At 47.6% G+C, this 25,834-nt stretch overlaps 12 protein-coding genes across 12 annotated transcripts; 7 read left to right on the forward strand and 5 right to left on the reverse strand.

The window, feature by feature from the left end:
- Window positions 1-255: 255 nt before the first annotated feature.
- On the reverse strand, window positions 256-2,094 carry N7447_002025 (uncharacterized protein; the record flags this gene model as incomplete). Its single annotated transcript, XM_057226301.1, has 1 exon — window positions 256-2,094. The coding sequence occupies one exon, from the start codon at window positions 2,092-2,094 to the stop codon at window positions 256-258; it is 1,839 nt and encodes a 612-aa protein (XP_057090317.1).
- An 875-nt stretch (window positions 2,095-2,969) lies between these two features.
- Window positions 2,970-4,031, forward strand: N7447_002026 (Zn(II)2Cys6 transcription factor domain-containing protein; the record flags this gene model as incomplete). The annotated part of the gene is made up of 3 exons (XM_057226302.1): window positions 2,970-2,982; window positions 3,029-3,423; window positions 3,855-4,031. 3 exons carry the CDS (start codon window positions 2,970-2,972, stop codon window positions 4,029-4,031), a joined length of 585 nt encoding a protein of 194 aa, XP_057090318.1.
- Window positions 4,032-4,034: 3 nt separating this feature from the next.
- On the forward strand, window positions 4,035-4,779 carry N7447_002027 (uncharacterized protein; the record flags this gene model as incomplete). The annotated part of the gene is made up of 2 exons (XM_057226303.1): window positions 4,035-4,682; window positions 4,732-4,779. 2 exons carry the CDS (start codon window positions 4,035-4,037, stop codon window positions 4,777-4,779), a joined length of 696 nt encoding a protein of 231 aa, XP_057090319.1.
- A 130-nt stretch (window positions 4,780-4,909) lies between these two features.
- On the reverse strand, window positions 4,910-5,902 carry N7447_002028 (oxidoreductase, short-chain dehydrogenase/reductase family; the record flags this gene model as incomplete). The annotated part of the gene is made up of 4 exons (XM_057226304.1): window positions 4,910-5,115; window positions 5,201-5,352; window positions 5,415-5,615; window positions 5,685-5,902. 4 exons carry the CDS (start codon window positions 5,900-5,902, stop codon window positions 4,910-4,912), a joined length of 777 nt encoding a protein of 258 aa, XP_057090320.1.
- Window positions 5,903-6,234: 332 nt separating this feature from the next.
- Window positions 6,235-8,471, reverse strand: N7447_002029 (uncharacterized protein; the record flags this gene model as incomplete). The annotated part of the gene is made up of 10 exons (XM_057226305.1): window positions 6,235-6,425; window positions 6,482-6,566; window positions 6,625-6,741; window positions 6,797-6,883; window positions 6,957-7,072; window positions 7,123-7,248; window positions 7,302-7,529; window positions 7,648-7,820; window positions 7,882-8,068; window positions 8,162-8,471. 10 exons carry the CDS (start codon window positions 8,469-8,471, stop codon window positions 6,235-6,237), a joined length of 1,620 nt encoding a protein of 539 aa, XP_057090321.1.
- Window positions 8,472-10,236: 1,765 nt separating this feature from the next.
- Window positions 10,237-12,057, forward strand: N7447_002030 (MFS transporter; the record flags this gene model as incomplete). Its single annotated transcript, XM_057226306.1, has 5 exons — window positions 10,237-10,413; window positions 10,483-10,912; window positions 10,974-11,749; window positions 11,803-11,901; window positions 11,953-12,057. 5 exons carry the CDS (start codon window positions 10,237-10,239, stop codon window positions 12,055-12,057), a joined length of 1,587 nt encoding a protein of 528 aa, XP_057090322.1.
- Window positions 12,058-12,412: 355 nt separating this feature from the next.
- On the reverse strand, window positions 12,413-13,138 carry N7447_002031 (GNAT family N-acetyltransferase; the record flags this gene model as incomplete). The annotated part of the gene is made up of 1 exon (XM_057226307.1): window positions 12,413-13,138. The coding sequence occupies one exon, from the start codon at window positions 13,136-13,138 to the stop codon at window positions 12,413-12,415; it is 726 nt and encodes a 241-aa protein (XP_057090323.1).
- Window positions 13,139-14,096: 958 nt separating this feature from the next.
- On the reverse strand, window positions 14,097-16,127 carry N7447_002032 (uncharacterized protein; the record flags this gene model as incomplete). Its single annotated transcript, XM_057226308.1, has 5 exons — window positions 14,097-14,827; window positions 14,854-15,037; window positions 15,076-15,729; window positions 15,789-16,010; window positions 16,059-16,127. 5 exons carry the CDS (start codon window positions 16,125-16,127, stop codon window positions 14,097-14,099), a joined length of 1,860 nt encoding a protein of 619 aa, XP_057090324.1.
- Window positions 16,128-17,031: 904 nt separating this feature from the next.
- On the forward strand, window positions 17,032-18,339 carry N7447_002033 (uncharacterized protein; the record flags this gene model as incomplete). The annotated part of the gene is made up of 5 exons (XM_057226309.1): window positions 17,032-17,431; window positions 17,526-17,620; window positions 17,676-18,041; window positions 18,108-18,248; window positions 18,307-18,339. 5 exons carry the CDS (start codon window positions 17,032-17,034, stop codon window positions 18,337-18,339), a joined length of 1,035 nt encoding a protein of 344 aa, XP_057090325.1.
- Window positions 18,340-18,990: 651 nt separating this feature from the next.
- Window positions 18,991-20,171, forward strand: N7447_002034 (UDP-glucuronic acid decarboxylase family protein; the record flags this gene model as incomplete). The annotated part of the gene is made up of 4 exons (XM_057226310.1): window positions 18,991-19,056; window positions 19,118-19,257; window positions 19,303-19,493; window positions 19,567-20,171. Coding segments are annotated over 4 exons (1,002 nt in total), but the record flags the coding sequence as incomplete, so codon positions are not given.
- Window positions 20,172-20,749: 578 nt separating this feature from the next.
- On the forward strand, window positions 20,750-22,320 carry N7447_002035 (Pyridoxal phosphate-dependent transferase major region subdomain 2; the record flags this gene model as incomplete). Its single annotated transcript, XM_057226311.1, has 4 exons — window positions 20,750-21,128; window positions 21,180-21,526; window positions 21,577-22,029; window positions 22,078-22,320. The coding sequence occupies 4 exons, from the start codon at window positions 20,750-20,752 to the stop codon at window positions 22,318-22,320; spliced, it is 1,422 nt and encodes a 473-aa protein (XP_057090327.1).
- Window positions 22,321-22,811: 491 nt separating this feature from the next.
- N7447_002036 (Zn(II)2Cys6 transcription factor) lies at window positions 22,812-24,410 on the forward strand (the record flags this gene model as incomplete). Its single annotated transcript, XM_057226312.1, has 3 exons — window positions 22,812-22,848; window positions 22,903-23,163; window positions 23,230-24,410. The coding sequence occupies 3 exons, from the start codon at window positions 22,812-22,814 to the stop codon at window positions 24,408-24,410; spliced, it is 1,479 nt and encodes a 492-aa protein (XP_057090328.1).
- Window positions 24,411-25,834: the final 1,424 nt, after the last annotated feature.

The raw sequence follows: 25,834 nt of genomic DNA on the forward strand, positions 1-25,834 counted from the left end.
TAGCAGTTATTACTATAGCAGTAGAGCTTTGCGGCATAGGAAGGGTCCATACCGTTCTTGACGGTGCTCTTTTTCTGCTGTTGCATGTCCTCCGATGATCTATTACTGGGAGAGCGCGGTGTCAGTAGCTGGGAATGCGATGGCAGCGCCAGAAAAATGATACAATTTCAGTAACGTATGCTTTTACATGTTCAATCCGCTTGCTATATCCCACAGCCAAGCTATTATCACACAATGTTGTACTCCATTGTGGCCTCATATCCAAGCAACCGACGTCCTATCAGATGCTGTATCCTCAATATCTTCTTTCGAGTCATCCAGCATGGGCTGGAAAACAATTTCCCCATGATCCCATTGGCCCTTTCTCCAAATCACCGGAACTCTACCAAGATCCTTACATTCCACTCGCTCAGCATACTCTGCAACACCCTTCCCACCCCTAGACGCACCCACAATCAACGCTCGGTTGTCCTGATAATCAAAAGACGGAAGATCCTTCCACCATCGCATTCGAAAGCCCTCCGCAATAACCAGAAGCACAATCAAACCTGTTATCACCGCACTGGTAATGACATAGGGCCGCGATCCAACGCGCAGAGCAGCGACCTGGACCAATACTGGTGTGGACTTCCTAAATTTACTGACCACCAATTGAGCCGACGCATATGCAACCAGGATATCGTCAACCAAGGATGTAACTGCGTTCTCCATTCCCTTCATCACGATCTGCGTCTCCGATAGATTCCCACCAGCGACGGAAGTGCGATAATCACTAATGCTAGCATTGAAGGCGTCGCCAAGGGTCGAGCGATAGTAACTGGTCAGGTCGTTGGCAATGAGTTCGAGTTGTCGCATGACCACATGGGTTATATTGTGATGGGGATCGATATTATGGACTGGGCCCATTGATAATGATAATTCGGATTCATTCACTTTGCTGACGCTGATGTTCCGTCCTCGGATATCGACCGAGACATTGAATAGAGCTGGGTTGAATGTCACAGCACACTGGACCTTATCCAAATTCTTGTAGTAGTTCCCTGCAGCGATAGCCATGTACCGCTTTGCAGTGTATGCGGTTGGAGACGCCGCCACCCCCAATGAAACAATTGCATCGTCACCTCGACCAACGTAGACTGAGTATTCAGGTGCGCTGAGGTTGCTGTCGGGAAGTAGCCCGCGAGCTGCGTGGAGAGTGGTTTGTGCAAGGAGTTGAAGTACAAACTGAGAGCTGGTATTGTAAATGCAGTCAACGGAGGCATCAAGACCAATTTCATTGAAGGTGTAGTTGTTCGCGTGGGGTATGGCGACAAGGTTGTCGTCGGAGAGACCGGCGCTTGCGCCAACTCCGTAAGAACGGCCGTGATAATTGTATCGAGTGTTGTCGAGTTTGGGGTGATCGCGAACGCCACCGTTGATTGGGGAGGCAGAGTTAATGGAGGATAGCAGTGAGCCCAGGAGACCTAGGCCCACTGAGTAGGTGAAGTAACCTATTGTCTCACGAATTGTCAACCCTGTCTTGTCGATTTGGCCAGGGTATTCTTTGATTAAACTTAAGTCGGACCAATCAGGAATGAGCAGGGAAGAGTGTTGGGTCCCGATAGCATCTGCCGGTGTCAAGGCACCAGTCCATAGTGCTGATATGATAGCGGACAGATTTCCGAAAAGCACTGTGACGGTAATCATCCAGAAAGGTAGGCCGAAGTTTGTCGAGGGAGTAGACAGTGCTGACCAGAATCCAAGCACGTTTAGGGAGACTGGGGTTTGTGTAAATCGAATGCGAGTGGTCAAATTGATCAAGCGACAGAGGGCGAAGACTTCGATAGCTGCCAGGATAGCACCGAAAATCTGGACTGCTGTCTGGACTGATGTTCGATTTGTATTCACAAAAACATACAGGTTGTCTGGGAGATGCCAAGTGGAGGCATCGCTGTATAGGAGAAGAATGCTCAGAACCAAAGGGACAGTGAGGAGGACAAATAGAAGATGCTCGATCCAAGAGTTGGATGGTGGGGATTGGTTGTCATGATCTTCAGTGCTTTTAGATGAGACAAATAGCTGCTTTGGCTCATCGATTATCCGATTTAGTTGCATGATCCAAAGAGAAGCTCGGGTGTAAGTATATCAATGTTGCATTATAATAGTAAAAGTAAAAAGAGCCACGATCAAATTCCAGGGCAGAGATGCATTGGTATTTAGACCCAGTCCAACTGGGAATCAACGTGCCAAGCAGGGCACCAGGAGCTTTACAACGCATCGATCTACCAAATCACAGCAAGCTAGGATTTGCGTGGCTGATTCTCGAGCACCGGAGCCTCTTGGGATCTCGAATTAAACGCAGAGTTCCGTTTCTAAACAAAAAACGGGAGCCGAGAACGATCGAGCCTCATTTGTTGAGAGTAGAGCATCCTAAAGATAGCCTTCGTTGTTGCTAGGTGCATATGATGAAACGACACTAACATTTCTATATGTTGGCACTGTTCGAAGTATGGCGCCTAATGAAGGGCATCCATTGGCGGCGCACTTTTCCGAGATCCAATAAGCCCAGTGCGTTTCGCTTGCCGCCAACGCTAGTCAATCCCAGCGCGTAGGGAAAATATACTCGCAGTGGAACCAGGAAACTCCAAGAAAAGGCTCGATGATAGATGATCTCTATGAAGCGAGGAGAAAATGTAACATTTGTTGTGGAGAGGATGGCCGACGTTAGGAATACCATTAGTTTGAGGCCTGGTAAACAAGGCCACGTCACTCCTGTGCTTCATTGGACAATTGAAGTGTAGAACACGAGATCAGTTCATTAAATGCCATGAAGAACCAGGAAAATGAGATTGACAATCACCATGATGGAAACCGTCACGTGGCGTTATCCCCGGCTTTTGGCCGTTAGGCCCATTCTCTTTCTCCTCCCTCGTCGGAGGTCGATTTTATCGGAGAACGTATCTCTTCAACATCCTTGTCAGTGAGAGGATATGCCCGCGGGAGGTTTGTGAGACATCCACCGAGAAGACGCGGCTCTGACGATCACTAGGCCCGGCTTGTATAACATGCCGTGAAAAATGTCGTAAATGCGACCGCACAAAACCCGTTTGTCAAAGATGTGTCACCAAAGGCCTCGAGTGCAAAGGATATCCGGAAAAATTCCGCTTTGCGGGAATAGCAACCCGAGGCAAGTGGAAGAACCGGGCGGTCCCTACTGTAAGCCGTGATACTGTCCCAAATCAGCCAGACATCGGAACCAATCATCCAAATGCCAGCCATAAAGATTTTGATCGGCAGTATCCAAGTGCTTTGACCTCATGCGAGGATCAGAATGTTGAACCACTGCCAATTCTCGACCATTCCCGGCCACAGCCAGAAGGGCGAGCCGTGGAGTTAGACGATTTATTAATTCTAGAACAGACGGAACTTTTGTTGACACATTGTGTGTTTACTTTATCCTCGGTGTTCAAATGACCCTTGACTAACCCGAAGCTTTTCAGATGACAAGATTGTATGTCCACATCAAATCGCGCTTCCAGCTACTGGCGCGGACAACCCATACCAAGTGTATGTTTTACCTCTAGCATACGAACAAGTAGGGCTGCTGTATGCAGTTCTAGGACTTTCGGCATGCCACCTTGGAATACAAAAAGAAGATATATATTTGCGAGAAACACTGGCTGTTGAATATCGACTCAGAGCTATACGCTGTCTTGGAGAAACTCTCCGAAACAGGATATCTGGCGAGCTGGATGAAAATGAACGGGATGGGATTTTTGTTACTATCCAGATACTGTTACTTCAGGATGTGAGTTGACAATCTTGCATTTTACTATTCGATCTTGACGCAACCTGATGGCTGAATCTGAATGAAGATTTTCGAATCGGGCGTCTCGACTCACGGAGTTCATATTACGGGTGCACTGTCTATCTGCAACCAGTTGCACTTGTGTGATACCCTATCCACAGAAAATGAAAGAACGATATTTTTCTTAGGGAATCTAGCATGGCAGGTGATCTCATATCGTTCTTGTGTCCGATCCCAGTTCTGACGCATGTCTATCAGGCTAGACATCATTCGTTCACTTGCAGATCCACGAAGGCTATGCTTCTCCCAGGAGCTTCGTGAAGCTGTTGCCACTTTGAGCGACTTGAAATTTGAGCGAGTCAATGGCTGTCCACGCGAGATGTTCCTGGTCATGGGAAACGTCATAGAACACGCCAAGGCGCACGCCGCGGGCAAGTTAGGAACACTAGAGTACAAGCGACTCCTCAATGCTTGTCGAAATGAGTTCTACTCATGGCATTTGAAGACCGACAGATATCCAAACGATGATCCCCGCTGGTCTGCAGTTGCCGAGGCATTCCGTCACGCTTGCATTCTGCATACATCTCGCTTGTTGGATGTCACCCAACCGGCTGAGGCGCCGATAATACAAAATTCCGTGGTAGCGATTTTGGACTCCTTGGCAAAAATTCCCGCAGACTGTCATCTGATCGAGTTGGCGGTCATGCCACTTTTTATGGCTGGGGCCGATGCTTTGTCCCCGTACGCTCAGCATTACGTCCTTTTGCGGTTCGACCATGTCCGGGCTCATGGTGGGGTGGGAAACCATGTGTCGATTTCTCTGCTTAAGTCTGTTTGGGATAGTCGAGGTAGACAGGCGAAAAATGACAGCAGTAATATTCCATGGGTGTTTTTTGTGAGTTCCCTTCTGAATGGGCTTACTTGATTCTGGCTAACTTTTGCAGACTCGCGATGCGGGATCGGAGCGACAACATGACTATCTTATTATATAAACTCATCCAGTTATTTTGCGCATTTAATCTCGTCATTGCTTCTGGAGACATTCAGATTGTGGATCTGGTTTAGCTATTCAACTTTTTAATGGCAGTCGGAGTGTGACAGAACGGCTTGAAGACACAGCTTTCAATCACGAAGCATTGGGGCGAACTCATCGAAGATCTTACGACGCTTGTCGACCAGATCCTGGAAGACCTCCGTGGGTCCAACGCTGGCGCCGAGAATCTCATCGCTTCCCGTCTCCAATGCTTGATAGGCATCTTCGGCATACTGCTTAACTGGCATCCCCATACCTCGTCCTTTCTCAATGCCCATATAATCGTGTAGTTCAGCTATGCGCAACATGATGATAAGCACAATACTCCTTATCTTCCATTCCACCATTCGGGGATCGGGTTGAGGCGAGATTCCACTTACTTGACACAAGAGGCGGAGCCAACTCGATTACTTGAACATTCGATTCCCTCAGTTGGTCTCGCAGACAGTACACAAATGCGCTCAACGCAGCTTTAGCGGCTGAATAGGCAGGGATCCTCGGCGCAGGCACCAAAGCCAGAAGCGATGTGGTACTGCCCAGAACAGATTAGAATGTCTACCAGAAAGAATCCTGTTCTGGAGATTGTGTACTAACAATATAAAGCTTGTTGGTGTGGGCCTGGGGATCAATAGTGGAATGAATGCTTGAGTCAGAGCAACGTAGCTGATGAAATTGACGTCCATCTCTGCTCTGAAATCACTCAAGTCCGCATCCTTAGGGTCAGTTAACTTGTATTTCCGTTGAGTTCCCGGGTTGAGAAAGACACAGTCGATATCTGGATATTGAGCGATTGCACTATTTTCAACTTCGTGTTAGAATACCGTATGTTCGCCAAATTTCATATCAGTGCATTCGCCAACTGACTTCGCGGCAAATTGGGGAGCCCCGTCAATATCGCTGACGTCATAATTCAGCCCCGAGGCCTTTTCCTCGCCGTGCTTTGCAGTGAACTCGTCGAGACGCTCAGTCCGCCGTCCTACGGCAGTTACTTTGATGCCAGCCTGTATCAGACGATCGGCTAGTGCTCTACCGATTCCCGATGTAGCTCCAACCAGCAAGACGTGCTTGTATGGGAATACCATATTGAGATGAGATCCTATCAACCGAAATAGGATTATCGAAGGGAGGATTGTATCTATGTTGCTGGACAGTCGTTGGAGCTCAATTTGGCTGTTGAACTCATCAAGCGGTGTATATATGCAGGTCGAGCGAACCCCGCAGTCTCAATCAAGACATATGAAGTCATACAATTTATATGAGATCATTGCAAACGAAATATGCTAGTAATTAAACTATTGGAACTCTGTCATAGCAGAAGTACAGTGACAAAGCTTCAATACATATCTTGACCATATAGCATCAAATATTGTAGTTGGGGTTGAATTCATATCAAACGTTTAGGTGCCTGTTTTCATTAATCCAGGCCAACTTGCTTGACCCGAGAAGTGCTAGCCACTTTGCCGTCGTCCTCTCTGGATGCAACCGAGCTATCTACCTCTATAGACAATGACTCGAGGGGGTCAATAGCCGAGAGACCCGCCTTTGCCTTTGCTGCCTGTTTCTTATCGCGCCACAAAAGGAATTGAACAGTCGCGGTGCCCAAGACTAGAGATTTATTGTCAGTGGGAAACAAGGATCCAAACGGGGAAAGAGCTTCTTACTGAGCAATACTTGAAGTACTATCGACCAAGTATATCCTTTGGGAGCTTGAGGGAATGCTGTGGTTTTCCACACAAAATTGGGAGCCTTCATTCAATCTCGTTAGTACGAACCTTGAAGCAGTGGGATATATAAGGAGACTCACGACGGCTTGTACAACATAGGCAAGGTCATTAGCCATCGCAACAAGCAGCGCTCGCTTTTCTGTATCATCAGAGCAGATTTCGTTGATCCAACTCAAAATTAAGGGACCAGCACCACCCTGCAAGTAGTGTTAAGATCTGAGGATTGAAAACTTCATGGAATGGCAAACTTACACCAATACTGCTCAGCCAATAAATAACCATACGACCGTTGATATTTGTGTAAAAGGGCATCTTCATCATCAGGGAGGCGAAGATGAGCTGTGTAATAGAAATAATAGTTAGTTACCGTAGCATGAAAGTCACTTGACAGATATAACCTCTCTGAACTTACAGCAGAAATGGCACCGGCGTAAATAAATGGCCAGCGAGCGCCACGACATGGCCCATCAGACAGCCAAGCCCAAACCAATGACATCGCGATGAGTACACCGGTCGTAGGGAGTGGTACTTGTATGAGATTAGCTAGGTCCGTGGATGCAGAACCAAATCAAACTCACAATTATTGATTTGTGCGACAGTGTAAGTCTTCCCGGGGACAGGAGCAGGGTCTGCATTAAAGCTCTTCAGCCAATAGCCCATGGCAGGCTGAGGCAAGCCATTGTTCCAAAGGATGTATAGCAATGCTGTGGGGTGTTAATATAGTTCCAGGACCAGAAAGACGTAGAGCATGACCCACGAAGAAGATATGTATGCCAGCTCAGCAGAATCCCTTTCACCTTTGCCTTAGTCCAAGGCTGCTTCCCAGCACGTCCAATGTTTTGCATTCTCTTAATTGACATCTGATGCTCCTTTTCTGTCGTCCACCATGTCTTCTTGCCACTCTGTGGGAGGTTCGGGAAGAATACATATCCAGCGAGCGCAAGAGGTAGCGTAATGATGCCATCAATAATAAAAAGCCAGCGCCCTATTCTCGTCCGTCAGCAGTTGTTTCATGTCTTTGTGTTTGGGCTGAGTTGAAAGGATATGATGATAGAATCCAAGAGCCCGGGGAGGGAAAATTCAGAAGAATTGCAGTCACATACATCCAGCGTAACCATGTATCCCGTTCAAGTTTGTATATGCAGCGGCCTGGAGGAAACCGCTAAACAAAGTGCCAACTGAACCAGCGAGCCAGAAGATCATTGCCCGCTTTCCAATCTCTTGTGGTGTGTACCATGATCCCAGTAAGTAATGGATGCCGGGGTAAAATCCTGATCTACAACGCCATCAGCAACTGGACACTAGCAGTAAATTGAATCTTGGGGTGTTTGACATACTCAAAGAAACCGACAAGGAAGCGCAAAGCATACAGAGCTTGATACGATTTCACGCTTGATGTACATATAGTCGCGAGTCCCCATCCTACCTCCAGCGTGGGGATGACCCATCGGGGGGAGATTCTGGTTAACAACAAGTTGGAAGGAATTTGGCCAATAACGTATCCCACAGTCCAGATAGACGTGCCTAAAGCAATACTCGTTAGAAAATGCCGGAAACATTCTCGACTCTATCCAAAGATGACCGGAAGAACCGTTGCGGGAGAGGGAAAGCACATACTGGTCACTAGTTGATTGCCAAACATCTCTAGATCCTCTTCCATGCCACTGAGAAAGGCGTTGTTGACATTTGACTGGTCGATATTCTTCAAAAAATAACCAAGAGATGCGAACGTGAGGACGTAAGCATCAACTTTAAAAAGCATCCAACGTTGGTCTGGTGGAAGCTCCCATGTGTCCCATACATAACTTTTCCATGACCTGGCAGGCTTTACAACATCATCTCTCTGGGCGTTGTTGGTCTGGTTCTCCGCGTCTATGCTGTACACTGAGGCGGTTGTCGCTTGTTGAGAATCACCCGCGGTTCCCATCGTGCCTTGGGAAATTTTTTGGCACTGAATGTCCCAGTGCGTAGATTGATAACTGTACAAGGTCTTTCGCTGGGATTAATCCCGGCGATTCTACTAATTTTATACGACTAGTTAGATATGTCCTCAGCGGACCTAGTGATCGCGTCACTGAAAGGTCCTACAATCATCTCGCGCTGATATCCAGAAGGTGAGGAGAAAGCTAGGCACTAAGCCCAACACTAATCTTGATTGCGTCCTGTCGGTTTCTCTAGCGGGTCTCCAGAACATAAGCATGGCGATTCTTCGGGGTAATTTTGCGCAATAACTCACGCAATTTACTTTAAATCTTGCACGCTCTCACACAAAAGAACGCACCAGCCTTGCTAGCTCTCAGCCTATCTCTGAGGCCAAGACAAGACTTGAATCATTTTGCTGACAGAGATGGGTCTTTCTCAAGGTTACGTGCTAAGACGCAATCCTTCACTATCTTACGTGCTACCATCAACATGGACTGAAAATACATGCGACTATTCAAGAACGATCCTCCTGGTTTTCCAGTTTTCAGGATGGCAGATCGTGGTAACAAAAGGACATCTCATTGTCCGAAGTCATCTTAGGTCCTGAAACAAATAGGCGAGATCAGCCCAATCCTCAACGAGGAGATTGATGCAGATTGCTCAACGGCCAGCATATTGATTCCAGCCTATGGCCAAATCCCCTGGTTCCAGCAGATATGGACCAAGTCCGTGGCCTGTTCGCACTCAGCTACATTAAGTCTCATCGACTACCCCGAAAAGCAAACGATCCACAGGCCAGGAATACATCCATCCTCAGGTAAATAAGCCATTCTGCCGAGGAAAGAGGGTACAATAACCTTCTTAATTGCACTACCTGGATCTTTTTGGTATCATTACTATGGCATCGATACATATCATTAGATGACCCAATCGGTCTCAACTCTTCCGAATACGCTCGCCTGGAACCCCAAGAATGGCTGTGTGGTGATCTCGAATATGAAGATATACTCAGGAGATATTTAGTGGAAAGCACTTATTCTATGGATTCAGGCATATTTGCACCGTCGGGATTGTCACTTGGAAAGTTTGTCCTGTTCTCGCGACTTATATTTGCCCACTGCCTGAGGCCTCAAACTTATATTTCTAAGGTAACTATTTTGAGATGTTAGTGTGAACGTCTTTCCCTACGCCTAAACGACATTATTTAACGTCGCAAATCTCCGTCATGGGACTTATCACACAGCTAAGAAACAACATTCATGAAGAGATATCCCCTGTATCCCACATCCCAAGTGCGCAGTTAACTCCGTTGGGAATAGCGCCATTTCCCCTTCCGCGAGTCATAAAGTCGGGTGAAGGCTCGTGCGCCAAGTCCCGGCTTTGTAACATTCGAATATTTGTCTCTGAAAGGGCTGAGAGGGCTAAAACGTGACATAAATCAAAGTCCCTTGCAGGTACATGTGCACATATGACCTTAGATAATCACAATCAAGGTGCCACGAGGTTGTCGACTGCGTTCGACTTCATGGCTACATCTCTCGCGGCGATCAATCTCGATAAGAGCCATACCAAAACCAATGAAGAAACCTATTAGCGGGCTTGGTGCTTGCCGACGCTAATTCCACTCACAGGGGTCCCTGCCCCTCGTGGCGTCAAAATTCCTTGCTTGCTTTTCTTCATTCTCTCTCGACTACTTCGTAGCCGCAACAGCCTCTTTTCTTCAGCCGAAAATCTAGAGGAACCCAGAGAAACATCACCCCTCGGTCCCGATGGACGCTAAAAATCCCCCTAGCTCAGCTGTGCCTACAGATACAGCGGGCAAGAACAAGCACCGGACAAACTCCTTGCTGGCGGAGGAAAGATCAATTCAAAATGGAGACCAAGATATCTTGCAGGGAGAGAAGGTGGACGAGGCTCTTACTGCCAAAATGACGCTTATTAATGATGTGGGAAATCAATATCCTCGCGCTATGAATGAGACATGCAATTAACTCGAGGTCATTTGTCCTCTACAGACCATTGATGAGATTGGCTTCACACGTCACCACTGGAAACTGTTTTGCCTGAATGGATTCGGATACGCAGTTGATTCGCTCATTCTCTTGATCCAGTCGATTATTTCGACCCAGGCTAGGTTAGAGTTCAACCCATCATATTCCACTGGGCTCACCATCGCCGTTTATGTCGGTATGTTGGTGGGTGCCATTTTCTGGGGCTTTTCGGCAGATATTATCGGCCGACGGTTCGCCTTCAACTTCTCCCTGTTTGTTTCGTCCGTATTCACTATTGTTGCGGGGGCTGCTCCCTCTTGGGTCACTCTGGGTTTGTTTACCTGCTTGGGTGCCTTTGGTGCCGGTGGAAACCTGGTTCTCGATACCACGGTCTTCCTAGAATACCTCCCCAGCAAAGAACAGTGGCTATTGACACTCATGGCAGCTTGGTGGGGTGAGCTAACACTCTCCAGTGAACCTTCTATCGAAAGACTGAACTGACTGATAGTATCTAGGTCTGGGTCAGCTTATCGCAGGTCTGTTTGCTTGGGCGTTTCTTCCCAATTTCTCCTGTGGTGATACAGCCACCTGTACTCGTGACAACAATCAAGGATGGCGTTATGTTTGGTACACATCCGGTGCCTTGATATTCGTTCTTTCCGTCCTCCGTGTTACCATCGTCCGCCTTGAAGAGACCCCCAAGTTTCTCATTTCCGAAGGAAAGGACGAGCAAGCAGTACACGTTCTACGCAACATTGCCGATCGACACAACCGCCCATGTAGTCTCACTATCGAGCGGCTTCAGGCATGTGGACAAACTTCTCGCAGAGCCCCAGGGAATGGTTGGTTTGTGCGACTCATCTCGCCGAGCGAAGTGTTTTTCCATCTCTGTGGACTCTTCGCAACTCGCAAAATGGCTCTGTCAACGTCTCTGGTCTGGCTTTCATGGCTCCTCATTGGCCTCGCCTATCCGCTTTACAACGTGTTCCTCCCCACCTATCTTGCATCCCGGGGCGCAGCCTTCGGACAGAGTAGCCCGTACATCACCTGGCGGAACTACGCCATCAATAACACCTGTGGTATCCTCGGTCCTGTTCTGGCGGGATTCATGTGTCGCTCGTCCTGGTGTTGGGGCCGTCGGGGAACCATGATCATCGGAGCTGTGGTCACCATGGTTTTCTTCTTCTGCTATACGCAAGTGCGCACTGCAGACCAGAACGTGGGCTTTACGTGCGCTATTTCTTTCTGCTTGAACGTATACTATGGTACCCTCTATGCTTACACCCCCGAGGTATGTGTCTGCTCACTTTGCTAGCCCTGCCAACCCGTATCTAAGCTTTATAGGTCTTCCCCTCCGCTCACCGGGGCACAGGAAATGGCGTTGCCATTGGACTCAATCGGATCATGGGGATCGTCAGTGCCGTTGTCGGGCAGGCGGCAAATGTAGGGATTTATTCTTTGCTCTTCTGAGGGAAATGCTTATATCGTTAACAGACCAGCACACCCGTCCCGATTTACATCTGCGCGGCCCTATACAGTGTGATGGCAATTGTTGCTGGAGCCTTGCCATTTGAACCGTATGGCCGACGAAGCAGCTGAAGATACAAGTGCTTTGATTGGAGCATATAGTAGTCAATTTCTTATGGGCGAATCTGGATAACCCAATCGGAGAGGCTCATGTTGCTGCTCACCTAGGCAGGTTAGCCGCCAGCATCTCATTCATATTCAAAAAGAAAACATCATACTATTCACCATCACTACTAGATATAGTCGATGGACAATCCGATACCCAGATACATGGAGTAAAGTGTGAGTACCAATTGAACTAAAGAGAAAATTGGGATTTATGGCCAAATTGCCTAGAGGAATTGATATGCCGTCTTCAGCATTGAAGCGGTTTTCACGCCGGTAATTACCAGCAACCGTTCTCCGTGCAGTCAGCAGCTAAAGATACTTATCTCTCCATCGCTTTCGCCGCCCTTTCTCTCGCACCAGTTTCCCAATGATCCCATGCCAAAGTAAGACTCACGGTATCTCTCCACAAATCCTCAGGATCACCTCCAGGCGGCGGTTCCCTGCCATTTCCCACTTTCCCATTCGTCTTCCCTTTCACAAACCGCATATGCCAAGGTATAATCCCAATCTGTTCAAATCCCATCCTCTGCGCAAGTCGAGCACTAGCAGGGTTCATCGTGCTAGCCATCCAATGTACTCTGCGCAACCCAAGACCACCTTTCTCCGTGGGCTCAAAGGCAAGTTGTAGAGCAAGTCCAACAGCATTAGTTGCCACATGGGTTCGCTGGTATGGAGGCAGGATGACAACAAATCCAATCTCTGTGCACATGTTTATCGGCGATGTACGGATAAAGCTCACAGTGCCAGCTAATTCACCTTCGGGGTCTTCTGCGGATGGCGGCCGTGTCTTGTCTATGATGGCAAAGGCGAATGACTCTGGATTGGAGAAGGACAGAATGTGACTCGTGCAATTATTGTAGAATAGAGATTTGAAGGCGGTTGCTGAAGCCGGGGAAGGCATGGGCATGTGGGCGTATATGTCGGGATGGGGTGATGATAGGCGGAAGAAGGTTTCACAATGTTGCTCTGGATTGAAGGGAATGAGCTTGACACGTTCGTTTGACGCCTCTCCCACGTCGAAGGGGAAGACAGATACTGAAGCCATCTTGGTGTGGGGATGTTGGGCTTGGAAAGAAGATTAGGTAGCTTGGTGACTTGACAGATCAGCAAGTCGATTTCTGATTAGTTCTGCGTGATAGGCAAGTCGCGAAGTTTGTCTGAAGAGATTGCGTCTTACAATCTTACAGTCTTACGGGGTAAAGTAGTGAGTCACCCTTCTTGGCGAAGACCTCGAGATATGTACGGATTACATTGACCCATTGATATCTTACAATATTGTCACATGCTCAATCCCATTTCTGATAAATTTTGGCGATGGGTTATTTGTGAGGACATTTATTCAATCTTTGCCTCTTTGGGGCTGATCCATTCATACGCCCACCTTGGAACATTGCCAGGGGACAAGGACCTCGTATTCCCGTCCTTTGTTCATTGGTCGAATTCCACGCTCTTTTCACAAGCCACAAAGGCTTCTGAAGGATTATGAAGGGGCTCTCTCATAATCTGCAATTATTCGCTATACATGAAACCGCACAAAACCCCTAGAATATCAATCTAGACTCCTCTCTGGATCCTCCCGAGATCGAAAATATGAGGCTATCAGTATTTATTGCAACTCGTTTTGCCCAGCCATTCCAGGCGTCCACTGCCGATCCGTGCTCTCAGCAGTGTGTTAATCGTCGCCAACTAACTCCATATCACGGCAAAATTGACCTGAGACTTGCTAACGTTAGTCTCGACACTTGGATTCAAACAAATAATTTACTTATCGCTCACCATCCTTCGGTGGCTGATGCTTTTGATGTTGGACAAATCCATCTTGTTAGAACATTTCAAGCGCCTTTGAGCCTTCTTCATCAGCAGCTTTCTTGAAGCCCTTCCAAGTGCCCCTGTGCAAAGGGCACCTCCGAGCAAGAGGACGCAGTGCTGACGAAACTGCGGTCGGTGCTTGACACGGGCTTAGAGCCGTGATTGGTGTCAGTGTTGCAGATGCAAATTCATAGTCATCGTTTGGCATGGAGGTGAAGTCGTCGTTGCTGGTAAACCCGGGATCGTTGCTTGGCGTGAAGTCGTTTCTGGTAAACTCGGAACCGTTGCTTAGCATGAAGTCGATGCTGGTAAGCTCGGGATCGCGTAGAGTCGTTGTTTGGGGGGCTGAAGTGGATGCTGTTGATTTGGGTGCCTTGAGACATGGTACTTGGAGGCATGGTACTCGGAGTTATGGTACTTTGAGAATAAGTCTTGAAAGAGGGAAATAATCGATACGCCAAAGCACCGATAACAAGGAGCGATAGGAGAGTGGACGTCATCTTCCTATAAATGGAGCCAAAGATAGATATCCATCCGTATAGCTTTACCACCACGTGGGTCATGCTGTAAGACATACTCATAGGAGCTACTTCCGCAAAGACAGTGTCCACCATCAAACAGCAAAGAATGGGTACAACCATCCTACTACCCGTGAAGATGAGGATATCGTCCAATAAAGTCTTCTTTATCTTGCCAAAAGGGTCACGATCTGCCAACCACAAAAGAACATTCAAAGTAAATGGGAATATATGCACATCGATCAGACCGAATATTTGACCATGGGAGATCCAATCCTTGTCGGGGTCGTTGGGGTCCATGCTTAGGTTTGATATTGAAGGGAGAGGAAGTTCGAGGGGTACAGGTTGTACCTCATCTTGTGCGCGGGTCTCATCTTCTAAGGAAGTATTAGACTTGTCAGTTGATTCTAGATAATCCCTAGGTTTGACTCACCTTCCTGGAAATAATCGATGATTGTGATGAGTGGTGCGACCAGTGTCACCATAGAAGCGACTTGGCCAAACGACCAATCATTGAACCCAGTCAACGAAGCGTCGAGGCCCATCTTTTCTGGTCGCTTTATTGCCCCTATCACTTTGGAAATACCGAACGCAGAAGCAATGATTAACCAACCGACCTAATATCAAGTCAGAAAACATAGGATGTAATCCACACACGTGTCCCGTATCTGACCTCTATAATGGCGGAATCCCACACATCCACGAACACCAAACCCGTGATGTATACAGATAAAAGGGGAAGGTAGCAAAGTGTCAATTTCAGACTCCGCGGCGAGCGAGACGCGCGGCTCCAGTTATACACAATGCGTAACAACCTTCGTATGGGTCCTGCAAGGAAGGTTCTGGCTCTAACAACACCACGTGAAGTCTTATCGTAGAGGTTAATTACCCTCGAAGCAAATCCAACGATAATCAAGATAATCGAGAGAGGCATCGAAAAGAATGCCGAATTCATCCCCGGACGAGCGTGCATATGACAGATTGCAGGGTCACTGATGATAGTCGGGTGATCGTGATCATTGTCTTCGTCAAAGGCCCAGCGATAGTTTCCCGTAAAACTAAGGCCCACGATCAACATTGTCGCCAATACGCCCACTAAGAGTACCCTTATTGCCCGCTCGATAGGACGGTCGTGGAGATAGTTGCGCAGATGCGTTAAGCAAGATAACTGGGTCAGGCAGGAAAGCCAGGCCATTTGGGTGACGACTAGCCAATGATAGGTTGCCAGGCCACATTTAAGCTGGGAATACCCGGCGACCAGGATCCAGAAGCCTGTCACAATTTGTATGTCGCTCATTGCTCGGATGCACTGTTTTCGAAGTTTTAATCATGCCTCATTCACCGATTCAATCTCATAAGGGAACACACCTTGACTAGAACCTTCGCAAGTTTTTCGCTCTTGCCAATTTTAACCAAAGGGCTTAGATAGAGTTTGAACAATGCTAAGGGGGATACGTCAATCGGGTTGGGTCGAAACGGTAGACTTTGAGCATTTTGAAATGGGTCGCGGGTTGGATCGTAGGAAGTGAAGTAGTAGAGGGAAATGATCACTACCGCGAAGCAAGTAGTCACGATATTGTTGATAACGATCTAAGAATGTGAGATGCGCCCGTGATCGAGAGAAAGGGAGACTCGTACCCCAATCCCAGTGATATCGCTGTTTGGAGATAAGGGGGCGGGAGCAGAGCAGTCGAAATTGCAAGACATAGCGCCGTCATATGGGCTCCCTTTTCCGTATATCTATCGGTGCGTCTCTCTATTTTGTAGTCTACTATTAGGTCGAAGTAGGCATTGGGGGTTTCTATCCTCGCTTAAACACGTGATGAGTCTGGGTGAGGCTGACAAGCACGGTCCCTGTTATGTCTAGATATGCTTGCTCCATGGAGAATTTCATTTATCTCGAATTTGGCACTTCGATGAAATCATAATCGGAACACTCCGCTACCTACCCTATATTCGGTTTATCTCCCACGCTGTCCTACCATTGTCGAAAATAAGGAACTGCTCGAGGTTTGGTGAATGAGAGAGATGAACTTGATGATATCAATAGTACTCGGGTTATTGGATCATGTCCAAAGTTGAGCTGACCGCTGGTCCTATCAAATCCCATAACTTTGGACACAATGAGACCCCATTAGTGAAGGTTATACCTCGTCCCGCCAAGCAACCATAGAATCTAAAAAAAAGCCATCATCCGAGCAAATAAGCATTCCCTACTTACAATGTCTATTGTATCAACCGCATAAGCTCTAGTCGTGAGATTGAAGCAGCAGCACTTGCATAGTCAGGTAACTTTGGGAGTTGGTGATAGCTCTGGAGGCAAACAGATCAAGGAAATCCACAGTTCTTGTGTCCAAGCAGACCCTTGGAAACCTGTTGTTGTGGACTTCCACCGCCAATAAGCAGTCCACAATTTACTAGCGTCCGTCAAATCATGCCTAGCGCTTACTTTGAAAGAACCCCGTGGGGGCTAACTGAGCGGCTTGGCGTGTGCCACTTTTGCAAAACATTCGCTTATTCTCCTGAGATAATCTTGGCATAGACTGGCTGTTTAGAGAACACCCTCGTGAGTGCGAGATAGCTGGACATTCTCTTGGAGTAGAACGCTATCATGTTAAGCAGGACCATTGTATCTCCGAAATTGCTTCGCGCCATCTTCGTGATTGCGGCTGCTTGTTTGGGGGTTGTGACGTTACTAAAACTTCGAAGCACGAACCGCTTCATCGATTCTGATTATGACTTCGCTGTTGAATCCGGGAAACATGTCAACTGGTCGCGATTTGCGTACACCCAATATGCCACCGACCGGTTTTATTTGTGCAATTCGATCATGTTATTCGAGAGCCTCCACCGGCTTGGAAGTAAAGCGGATCGCGTGCTGATGTACCCATCTGATTGGTCCGCATCTGAGACCGGTGGTTCAAGGGAAAGCTGTATGCTTCGCTATGCTCGGGACCATTATGAGGTCAAGCTCAAGCCAATCGAGATACAGATGAAATCTGGGAGTGATGGTGAGTGACCTCAGCTCATACAGTGTTGCAGAGCACTTGATTAACGCCACCATTATAATCCAAAACGAAGCTAACCTTGCAACGCTTCTGTCAGTGACGTGGTCAAAGAGCTACACGAAACTGCTTGCCTTTAACCAAACAGAGTATGACCGGGTCCTTAACTTGGATTCGGATGCAACCATTCTGCAGGTGTGTAAATCAGTCATGGAGTTGCATGTTACAACAAAAACTGACCTGTATTCAGACCATGGACGAGTTATTCCTAGCCCCGTCCAGCCCCGTCGCCATGCCCTTGGCCTACTGGAAAGAGCCGGAAAAGGGAATTTTCACATCTGCACTCATTCTCATTCAACCGTCTGCAGCTTCCTTCGATCGCACAATGGATGCAGTTTCTAGGGCCAACTCTAGCACCTTTGACATGGAGATTATGAACAACGTGTACAAAGATAGTACGCTTATTATACCGCATCGGCCGTATATTCTCCTGACTGGAGAGTTCCGCTCCAATAAGCACGAGGCATATCTAGGTAATTCAGGCGAAACGTGGGATGCCGAAAAGGCTTTCAAAGCGGCTAAATATTTGCATTTTTCCGACTGGCCTGTTCCTAAGGTATGTCAGGTTTCGAAATGGGTATCAGTCGTCAATAATTTCTAGAAAGGCTAACTCGTTCCGTAGCCATGGATTAAAGCTCTCCCTGGTGTGGTTGAAGATTCGCAGCCTCAATGCGAGTTGAATCCGGCAACTGGGTATAAGGATGACTGCCGCGTCAAAAACCTTTGGTTGGGAGTTTACGAGGACTTTAAGATCAGACGAGAGGTATTTCAAGCTCCTCCTTATACATATTAACTCCATCAAGTTTACTAACCGTAGTTAGCATATATGTGACACTGCTGTAAGAGAAGGTTGATACCCTGAAGCAGTCTCAGGTCTTTTCAACGTAATTGCATATTCTGCGATCACGATATAGGATATCGGTCGCCTACCATCGAACGCTGGACGTTCATACGTTATGTTTATGTCTAGCTGTACATTACCACGATTAATCATCGTGATCTGTTGGGATACTAAATAGGATAATTCTAGATTAATGAAGATCCGTGTAAAGTGACAATTCCATGTACTTATTGTATATATATGGCCGTTGTATCAAATCAAAACGGATGTCTGATAGAATTGTTCAGTAATCTATTCATGCTGGGCAAATGAAGTGTGGCTGTGGATAGTGCATGCGGCAAAAGAAGGTGGCTGGCTGCCAAATGTCAATGCGCAGGCCCTTTGCCTACTATTCTTTGAGATTTTCGATCATGTATACCATTTGTGTTAGACAATATCTTCTCTAGTGCATCAAAATGTCTTAGCCACAAAAGGTTCAAAGGCAAGGTGTTACATACAGCCAGCCACATTCCCACTAGTTGGATCTTTGTGCAGGATACCTCGAGTAGATCGCATGGCTTCGTGAATTTCCAGCCCCGGAAGGAATGCCACCACTCTGATATATTTAAACTAGGTTTCTCTAACGCCCTTCCTTTTTTTTTCTTGCTGTGTTTTTACACGACAGGCAGAGGATAGAACAGCGAGCTCTATGGATTACAAAAAAGGTCCACTCAAAGTGCTTGTGACAGGAGTAAGCAATATTCAAAACACATTAGTCCAGATCTCTAACATATAGTCTATTTAATATGTAGGCAGCAGGCTTTTTGGGATCGAACTTGGTCGATTTCCTCCTGGATAATGGCCATACGGTGATTGGGCTCGACAGTTTTCAGAGTGGCTCATCGCAAAATTTGTGCCATTTAGAAAACAATCCCCGGTTTCAATTTATTAAGTAAATTTATCCTGCGCGCCTATGAAATCCCTCGCTAAGAACCAGTCACAATATCCAAGATCCTCTTCCAGAACTTGAAGGAATTGACCAGATCTACAATCTAGCTTGCCCAGCAAGCCCAGTCCATTATCAAAAAGACCCAGTGTCGACCTTGAACACTTGTTTCCTCGGTACTCAAAATCTGTTAGAGCTTGCAAGATCCAGAAACATACGCATTCTGCACACCAGCACCTCAGGTTAGCAGTGCACAACCCCAGCCCCCTCTATCCCTCGATATGTACCTGACGCAGGATATGCCCATGAAAACAGAAGTCTACGGTGACCCCTCTGTCCACCCCCAGCCGGAGCACTACTGGGGCAACGTGAACTCGTTCGGCCCACGAGCCTGCTACGACGAAGGTAAACGCGCCGCTGAAGCCCTCTGCTACGCCTACCGAGAGCAACACAACGTCGACATTCGCATCGCGCGCATCTTCAACACATACGGACCGCGCATGGGCGCGAGCGACGGCCGCGTCGTTTCAAGCTTCATCGCATCTGCATTAGCCGGTGAAGATCTCAAGATAACCGGTGACGGCACGGCAACTCGCTCATTTCAATATGTTACCGACTGTACACAGGGTCTGTATGCGCTCATGCAGAGCGACTATAGCAAAGGCCCGGTGAATATCGGTAATGATGGGGAGTTCACTATCCAGCAACTAGCTGAAATCGTGATCGAGCTTGTTTCGCAAATGACTGGTCCGTCCACCGTGTCTATTACATATCTGCCGCCATTAGTAGATGATCCGACGGTGCGTCGGCCGGATATCACGTTGGCGAGAAAGGTGTTGCGATGGGCACCGGTTATCCGGCTGGAAGAGGGACTGCGGAGAACAATCGCGTGGCATATCAACGAGGGGCGGTCTGGCTGATTAACGAGCTATTGGTGGGCAGCTGCATCGTAGTTCTCGGGTAGGGCTTCCGAGGTCACTGGTTGCATATTTGGGAATTTGTTTACTCAGTAATGTCTGTTTGGGCTGTGATCGGTCCTCGTATTCGAAAGTCTTTGCGATACCCCTCTATGGCGCCTATTTTGAATGTATCTGTGTGACCAGTAAATTTGTGAAATCAAAGCGCGATCCCCAGAGATTCTTTCTTATCAATAAGCTCTATCTGACGGATTATACAACCTATCAGATTCACGTTGAAGCCAACAAACGTGGGTCCGACAAAGATTTCCTCTTTGGGATTAGCTTATCGTGGCCAAGTATGAACTTCAAGATGCGCGACAAGGTGAGACTCGCCAATCACGGCGTTATGTATGGCCTATTTTTCAAGTAACAGTGTCATAATTCTGCAGCTTGATTCTTGGCTATGCGGGGTGAGTATATATATGGCTCCCATCCCCCCAGCACAAGTCCCAGTCCAAATCGAACATCCTCAGTGAGCATCGCTTGATTCATCCTTTCTCTTTTCATACACCAACCCTTTGGTGCAATCAATCTATACAATGGGTGACTACACACCAGAAGTGGCAGGGGATTCAGTGCCTACCCCATCAGAGAAGCAGGTAGACCTCGCTGGCATCAAACCATCCAGCGGAGTCCTTTACCACCAGCTGCGAAATGAGCCCTTGAATATCGTCGGTGGTCGAGGCAGCTACTTGCTAACCGAGGATGGTCTCGAAATTCTGGATGCAACATGTGGTGCAGCTGTATCCTGTCTGGGTCACAGCGACGAGCGTGTCCACGAAGCCATCTTGGATCAGCTGAAGAAAGTCCCCTACTGCTACTCTATGTTCTTCACCAACAGTGCTGCAGAGAGTCTGGCAAAGTTTTTGGTAGACTCAACTGGAGGCAAGATGTCTCGTGTCTACATCGTAAGCTCGGGTAAGAGACTTGTCCATGCGGAACCAACCTTGGTTACTAAAATGACAATAGGTACCGAAGCTGTTGAGGCTGCTGTGAAGATGGCCATTCAGTATTTCACAGAATTGCCCGTCCCTGAGCCCCAGCGAGTTAATATCATTTCGCGAAAGTCGTCCTACCACGGAAATACCCTCGGGTCTCTTGCTGTTGGACACCACGCCTCCCGCCGGAGAATCTATGAAAGTCTTCTTTCGAAGAATGTCCACCACGTGCCCCAATGCTATCCCTACCGCAGAATGAATGCCAATGAAAGTAACGAAGAGTATGTCGCAAGGCTAGCTCAAGAACTGGAGGACGAATTCCAAAGACTTGGCCCCAACACTGTCTGTGCATTTGTAGCCGAGACAATGCCAGGTGCTGTGAGTATACCCCAGTCCACTGTATTAAACGTGCTAACTAATTTCCATAGACACTTGGCTGTGTCCCCCCACTTCCCGGCTACCTCAAAGCACTGAAAGCCGTCTGCGAGCGACACGGAGCGCTCTTCGTCCTAGACGAAGTAATGTCCGGCATGGGCCGCACCGGAACACTCCATGCTTGGGAGCAAGAAGACGTTGTGCCTGATCTCCAAACGATTGCCAAGGGACTCGGCGCCGGCTATGCCCCGGTTGCCGGGTTGCTCATCAACAAGCATGTCGTCGATACTCTGAACAAGGGTACCGGCGCTTTTGTCCACAGTCAGACATACCAGGGCCACCCGGTTGCCTGTGCGGCTGCATATAGAGTGCAGCAAATTATAAGAGATGATAACCTGCTGTCCAATGTGCGGGCGATGGGAGAATATCTGGGTCAGCGTCTTCACGAGCGTTTAGATAGTCACCCTCACGTGGGTGATATTCGAGGCAGAGGCTTGTTCTGGGCGGTTAGTTTTCTTCATTTCAACTTTTGATCTTTACTAACATGGATATAGATTGAATTCGTTCAGGATAAAGAGACGAAAGAGCCATACCCACCTTCAAAGGCGCTTTCTCGAACTTTGCACGCGACAGGTCTTAAGCCTGGAAATGCAATTTCATTGATGCCAGGAAATGGCGGTATCGACGGTGCTAATGGTGACCATATTATTCTGGCGCCGCCTTATAACACTACCCGTGAAGAGATCGATTTGATCGTCGACCGAACTGTTCGGGTTATTCAGGAGGTTCTGGGATAGGGGTTTCTCTGCGAAGTAGTCTCTATTGTATTTTCTCGCTATTAGCCTAGTTCAATTGCCATTCAATTTCTAATCAGCCAGAATAAAGGAGTACTTAAAGCATGTTCATCCATCAAGACGTTTTCGCCGCAGTGTGGTAAATCAGTGTCGCATATATATATATATAGGCGGGAAGTCACCTTCCAAGCCATCCAATTCACTATAGCCACTATTCTTCCCCTCACTATCTCTTCTGGTGGATCATGATATGTGCATAAAATCCTAGCGTATCTTATGAATTTATTCTGATCCATTGTCATTGCCATTTATATCTATCGTCCCGAGTGTTAACCCAAGCTAATTGGTCAATAATCAGGTGACCGTCATAGTAGAGATAAGGCTGCGGGGCAAGAAGTTACCCCAGGGGCCGTTAATATATAATCTATGCTCCTACTCATATTATTTGTCGATCATCCGTTAGCTAGTAGCACATCATTTGTTTGATCATCGAAATGCCTGGAGACGACAAGTTCTCGCGGTCACGGACTGGTATGGCTGCTTATCCCAGGGTGAAGTGAAAGTGCTGATATAAATATGGAACAGGATGTCTGCAATGCCGAAAGAAGCACAATAAATGCGACGAGCAACAGCCAGTTTGCTCATTTTGTGCTTCGCGGGATTTAGACTGCAAATATTCATCGGGCGTGAAATGGGTTCGACCAAAAGAGCCAATGCTCACAAGGCATAAGCCTCGCTCCAAAGACACTCGTCGAGCAATTGAACAAAACATGCTAGGTCAACCTTCGGCGCTATTCGGACAAACATATTTTGATTCTGCAGAAGATAAAGCTGCCTGGGAATATTGTACGTTATCTCATGGTATGTAATTGGAATTGGGATTGGAATATCTAATCGAGAATACTTGAACAGACATAAGCCTCGTTTCATCCAATGTCCCTGCTGTAGATGGCCCTGATAACCCTTACCGGCAGCTCTCCATCCCAGCTCTATCATCACCGATTCTCCTCGACACTATTGTCTGCATATCCACAGAACACATGCTCAACTTCGGATTAACCAGCATTGACATCGCAGCCAAGCGACAGCAGCGAATGCTCAGAACGCTAGGGCAAAACCTGCTCAGCATCGATGCCGAGACCGCCTGCGACGCGGGTACAATCGTAGCTAGCAATAAGCATGAGCGAGAAGCGCTCCTCACGGCCGTCGTCCTTCAGGGGATCGTCGTGGCACAAACAGCAGACGGCGTACTGGAGCCCCATGTCAAATGTGCTTCTTGGCTCATGCAAGCACTAGGCTACTTCGATAAAATACCACAAAACCCCATCCCACGCATGGCAGTACAACGCTTCGGCATGGTCGACGTAATGCTAGCCATCTCACGACAGCGAAGGCCGTATGCACCGCGGAAATTCATACTCAACCAGCCCGACCAGAATCGCTGGGACACCACCGAGCCCTCATTCCACAAGATGACAGGATGCCCACAGCCACTTATGTGCTTCCTAGTACGAATAGCGCATCTAGCCTGCGACGTGAGCGAGGGACTCGAGATAATTACAGATAAAAGCGCGATGCTCAACGAAGCATTTCAACTTGACACCGAGCTTCGCGCTTGGGGATCAGAGTATAGTGGAATCCCACCGGCGCAATGGGAGCGTTCACCCTTAGATATCCTCACTGAGTGCTTTTACTGGACTGCGCATTTACTACTTGCTCGACGGGTTTTTCGAGATCAGACGTGTTCACCACGCGTGCAACATTTGGTGCGTGTATGCTTTGGGCTAATGGATCATCTGTCGACGGGGTGTGGGCCTGATTCTTCGCTGCCTCAGCCGTTTTACATTGCTGCGAGGGAGGCTATATCGCGCCAGGATCGTGCGTGGGTTCGACAGAAGCATGAGTCTATGACGGCTTATTATAGGGAGCAACAACGGAACTCGGCAATGGACCTTATTGAGCAGATCTGGGAAAAGACGGATAAGCTACGGGAAATGGGGAGTGGATCTGGTTGGCCGAGGGAAATTGAATTGTCAATAGTGGATAGTTATGTGCAAGCGCTTGATAGAGGGGCTTGTTTCTTCATCTTCTAACGAAGTTAATTTTGTATTATTTTTCGGGGGGTCTTTTTTTTTTAACTTTCCCTTCGGATAATTATGGATGAACCGGTTCGCCGAGCATGAAACAATGAACTGTCCCAGGGGTATGTATTTACCTAGATGAGAATGTCGGGATCTCGCATGTCAACAATGGAAGATAGGGCACCTACACATGTCGGGTCAATAAACTCGAAGATTACTGCATGCAGTAGCCGAAGCAAAATAAAGTACTAAAGGAGCCAGCGCTAAACGGAGACCGAGAGAATAGGCTGAATATGCAATGCCCCGATTTGGAGATTGATCATGAACTTGAGGTGAACTATAAAATGTATAAAATTATACACTGGACAAAGTATCATATGATTTATACATGAATACTGATATTCCACTGGAATATCGGGCCGGAGATGACGGACGAAGCTGTTGCACCCTGAATTCAAGACTGGTCGGGTCAGGGCCTGGAATGACCTGTCATGTCCCCTGAACCAATCATAACCAAAGCCGGGGCGGGTACCTGAATGCTCTCTGGCGGTCCGCGGAACTGCACGTGTAACTGCATGCTTATTGGTTGAATTTACTGGATTAGCCCCTGGAAACTGTGGGTGTCCAATAGTCACTGCACAGCGTTCAGTGGCTGACTTGTTCTCGAATCAGGGGAAACTCCTGTCTGTCCAGGGGAAAAAACGTCTATCACGTCCACACGCCCTATACACTTCGTTAATTCGTTAAACGCATTGACATGGTATGTCTCAGATGCCCCGATCTCACGTGGATGTCGTTCGCATCCAAGCGATGTGGTTTGTGTGGTTCATTTGACGCCACCATTTTCTACAGAGACTTGCCCCTGAGAGTCACAGTCACACAGCGAGTAAGGGGAGCACTCGTACCCCTCTCCAAAACAATGGCCAGTCTGTGCCCTTATTCTGATGCTGCTTGCATTTATGCAGGCCAAACGCAGGGGCCAAAACCAGTTTTCATCCACATCTTCATACTTCGTATACTGGACCAAAATGAAAAAAAAAATCCCCATACATTTTCTGGTTCAAATCCATAGAAGAAAAAAAAAGAGAAAAAAACGTAAGAGAACTAAAAAAAGACGGACAAATCGAGGCCCTGACGAAAAAAACAATGGGGGCCCCCACGAGGTGCCAATAGTTCAGAAAGCCTCCGGTGTGTCCATCTCATGCCCGGTTCCCCGTGTAGTCAGCATCCCATCTCCTGATCCGCTTTCTTCTTGTGTTTCTTGTTTCTTATCCCCTCCATTCTTTTCTTTTCTTTTGCGTCCGTTTCATTCTTTCACGGCGACATTATATCACTCTTTCTACCCAATTCATTCGTTTTCTCGAGAACGGTTTGCCCCCCCCCCCCCCGTTCCCGCCCCGTTGATCGATTCAACCCGGGTATTAGCCATCTTCATT

Source organism: Penicillium robsamsonii, assembly GCF_028829455.1.
Source record: "Penicillium robsamsonii strain IBT 29466 chromosome Unknown utg000001l_segment0_segment0, whole genome shotgun sequence".
Lineage (NCBI taxonomy): Eukaryota > Fungi > Ascomycota > Eurotiomycetes > Eurotiales > Aspergillaceae > Penicillium > Penicillium robsamsonii.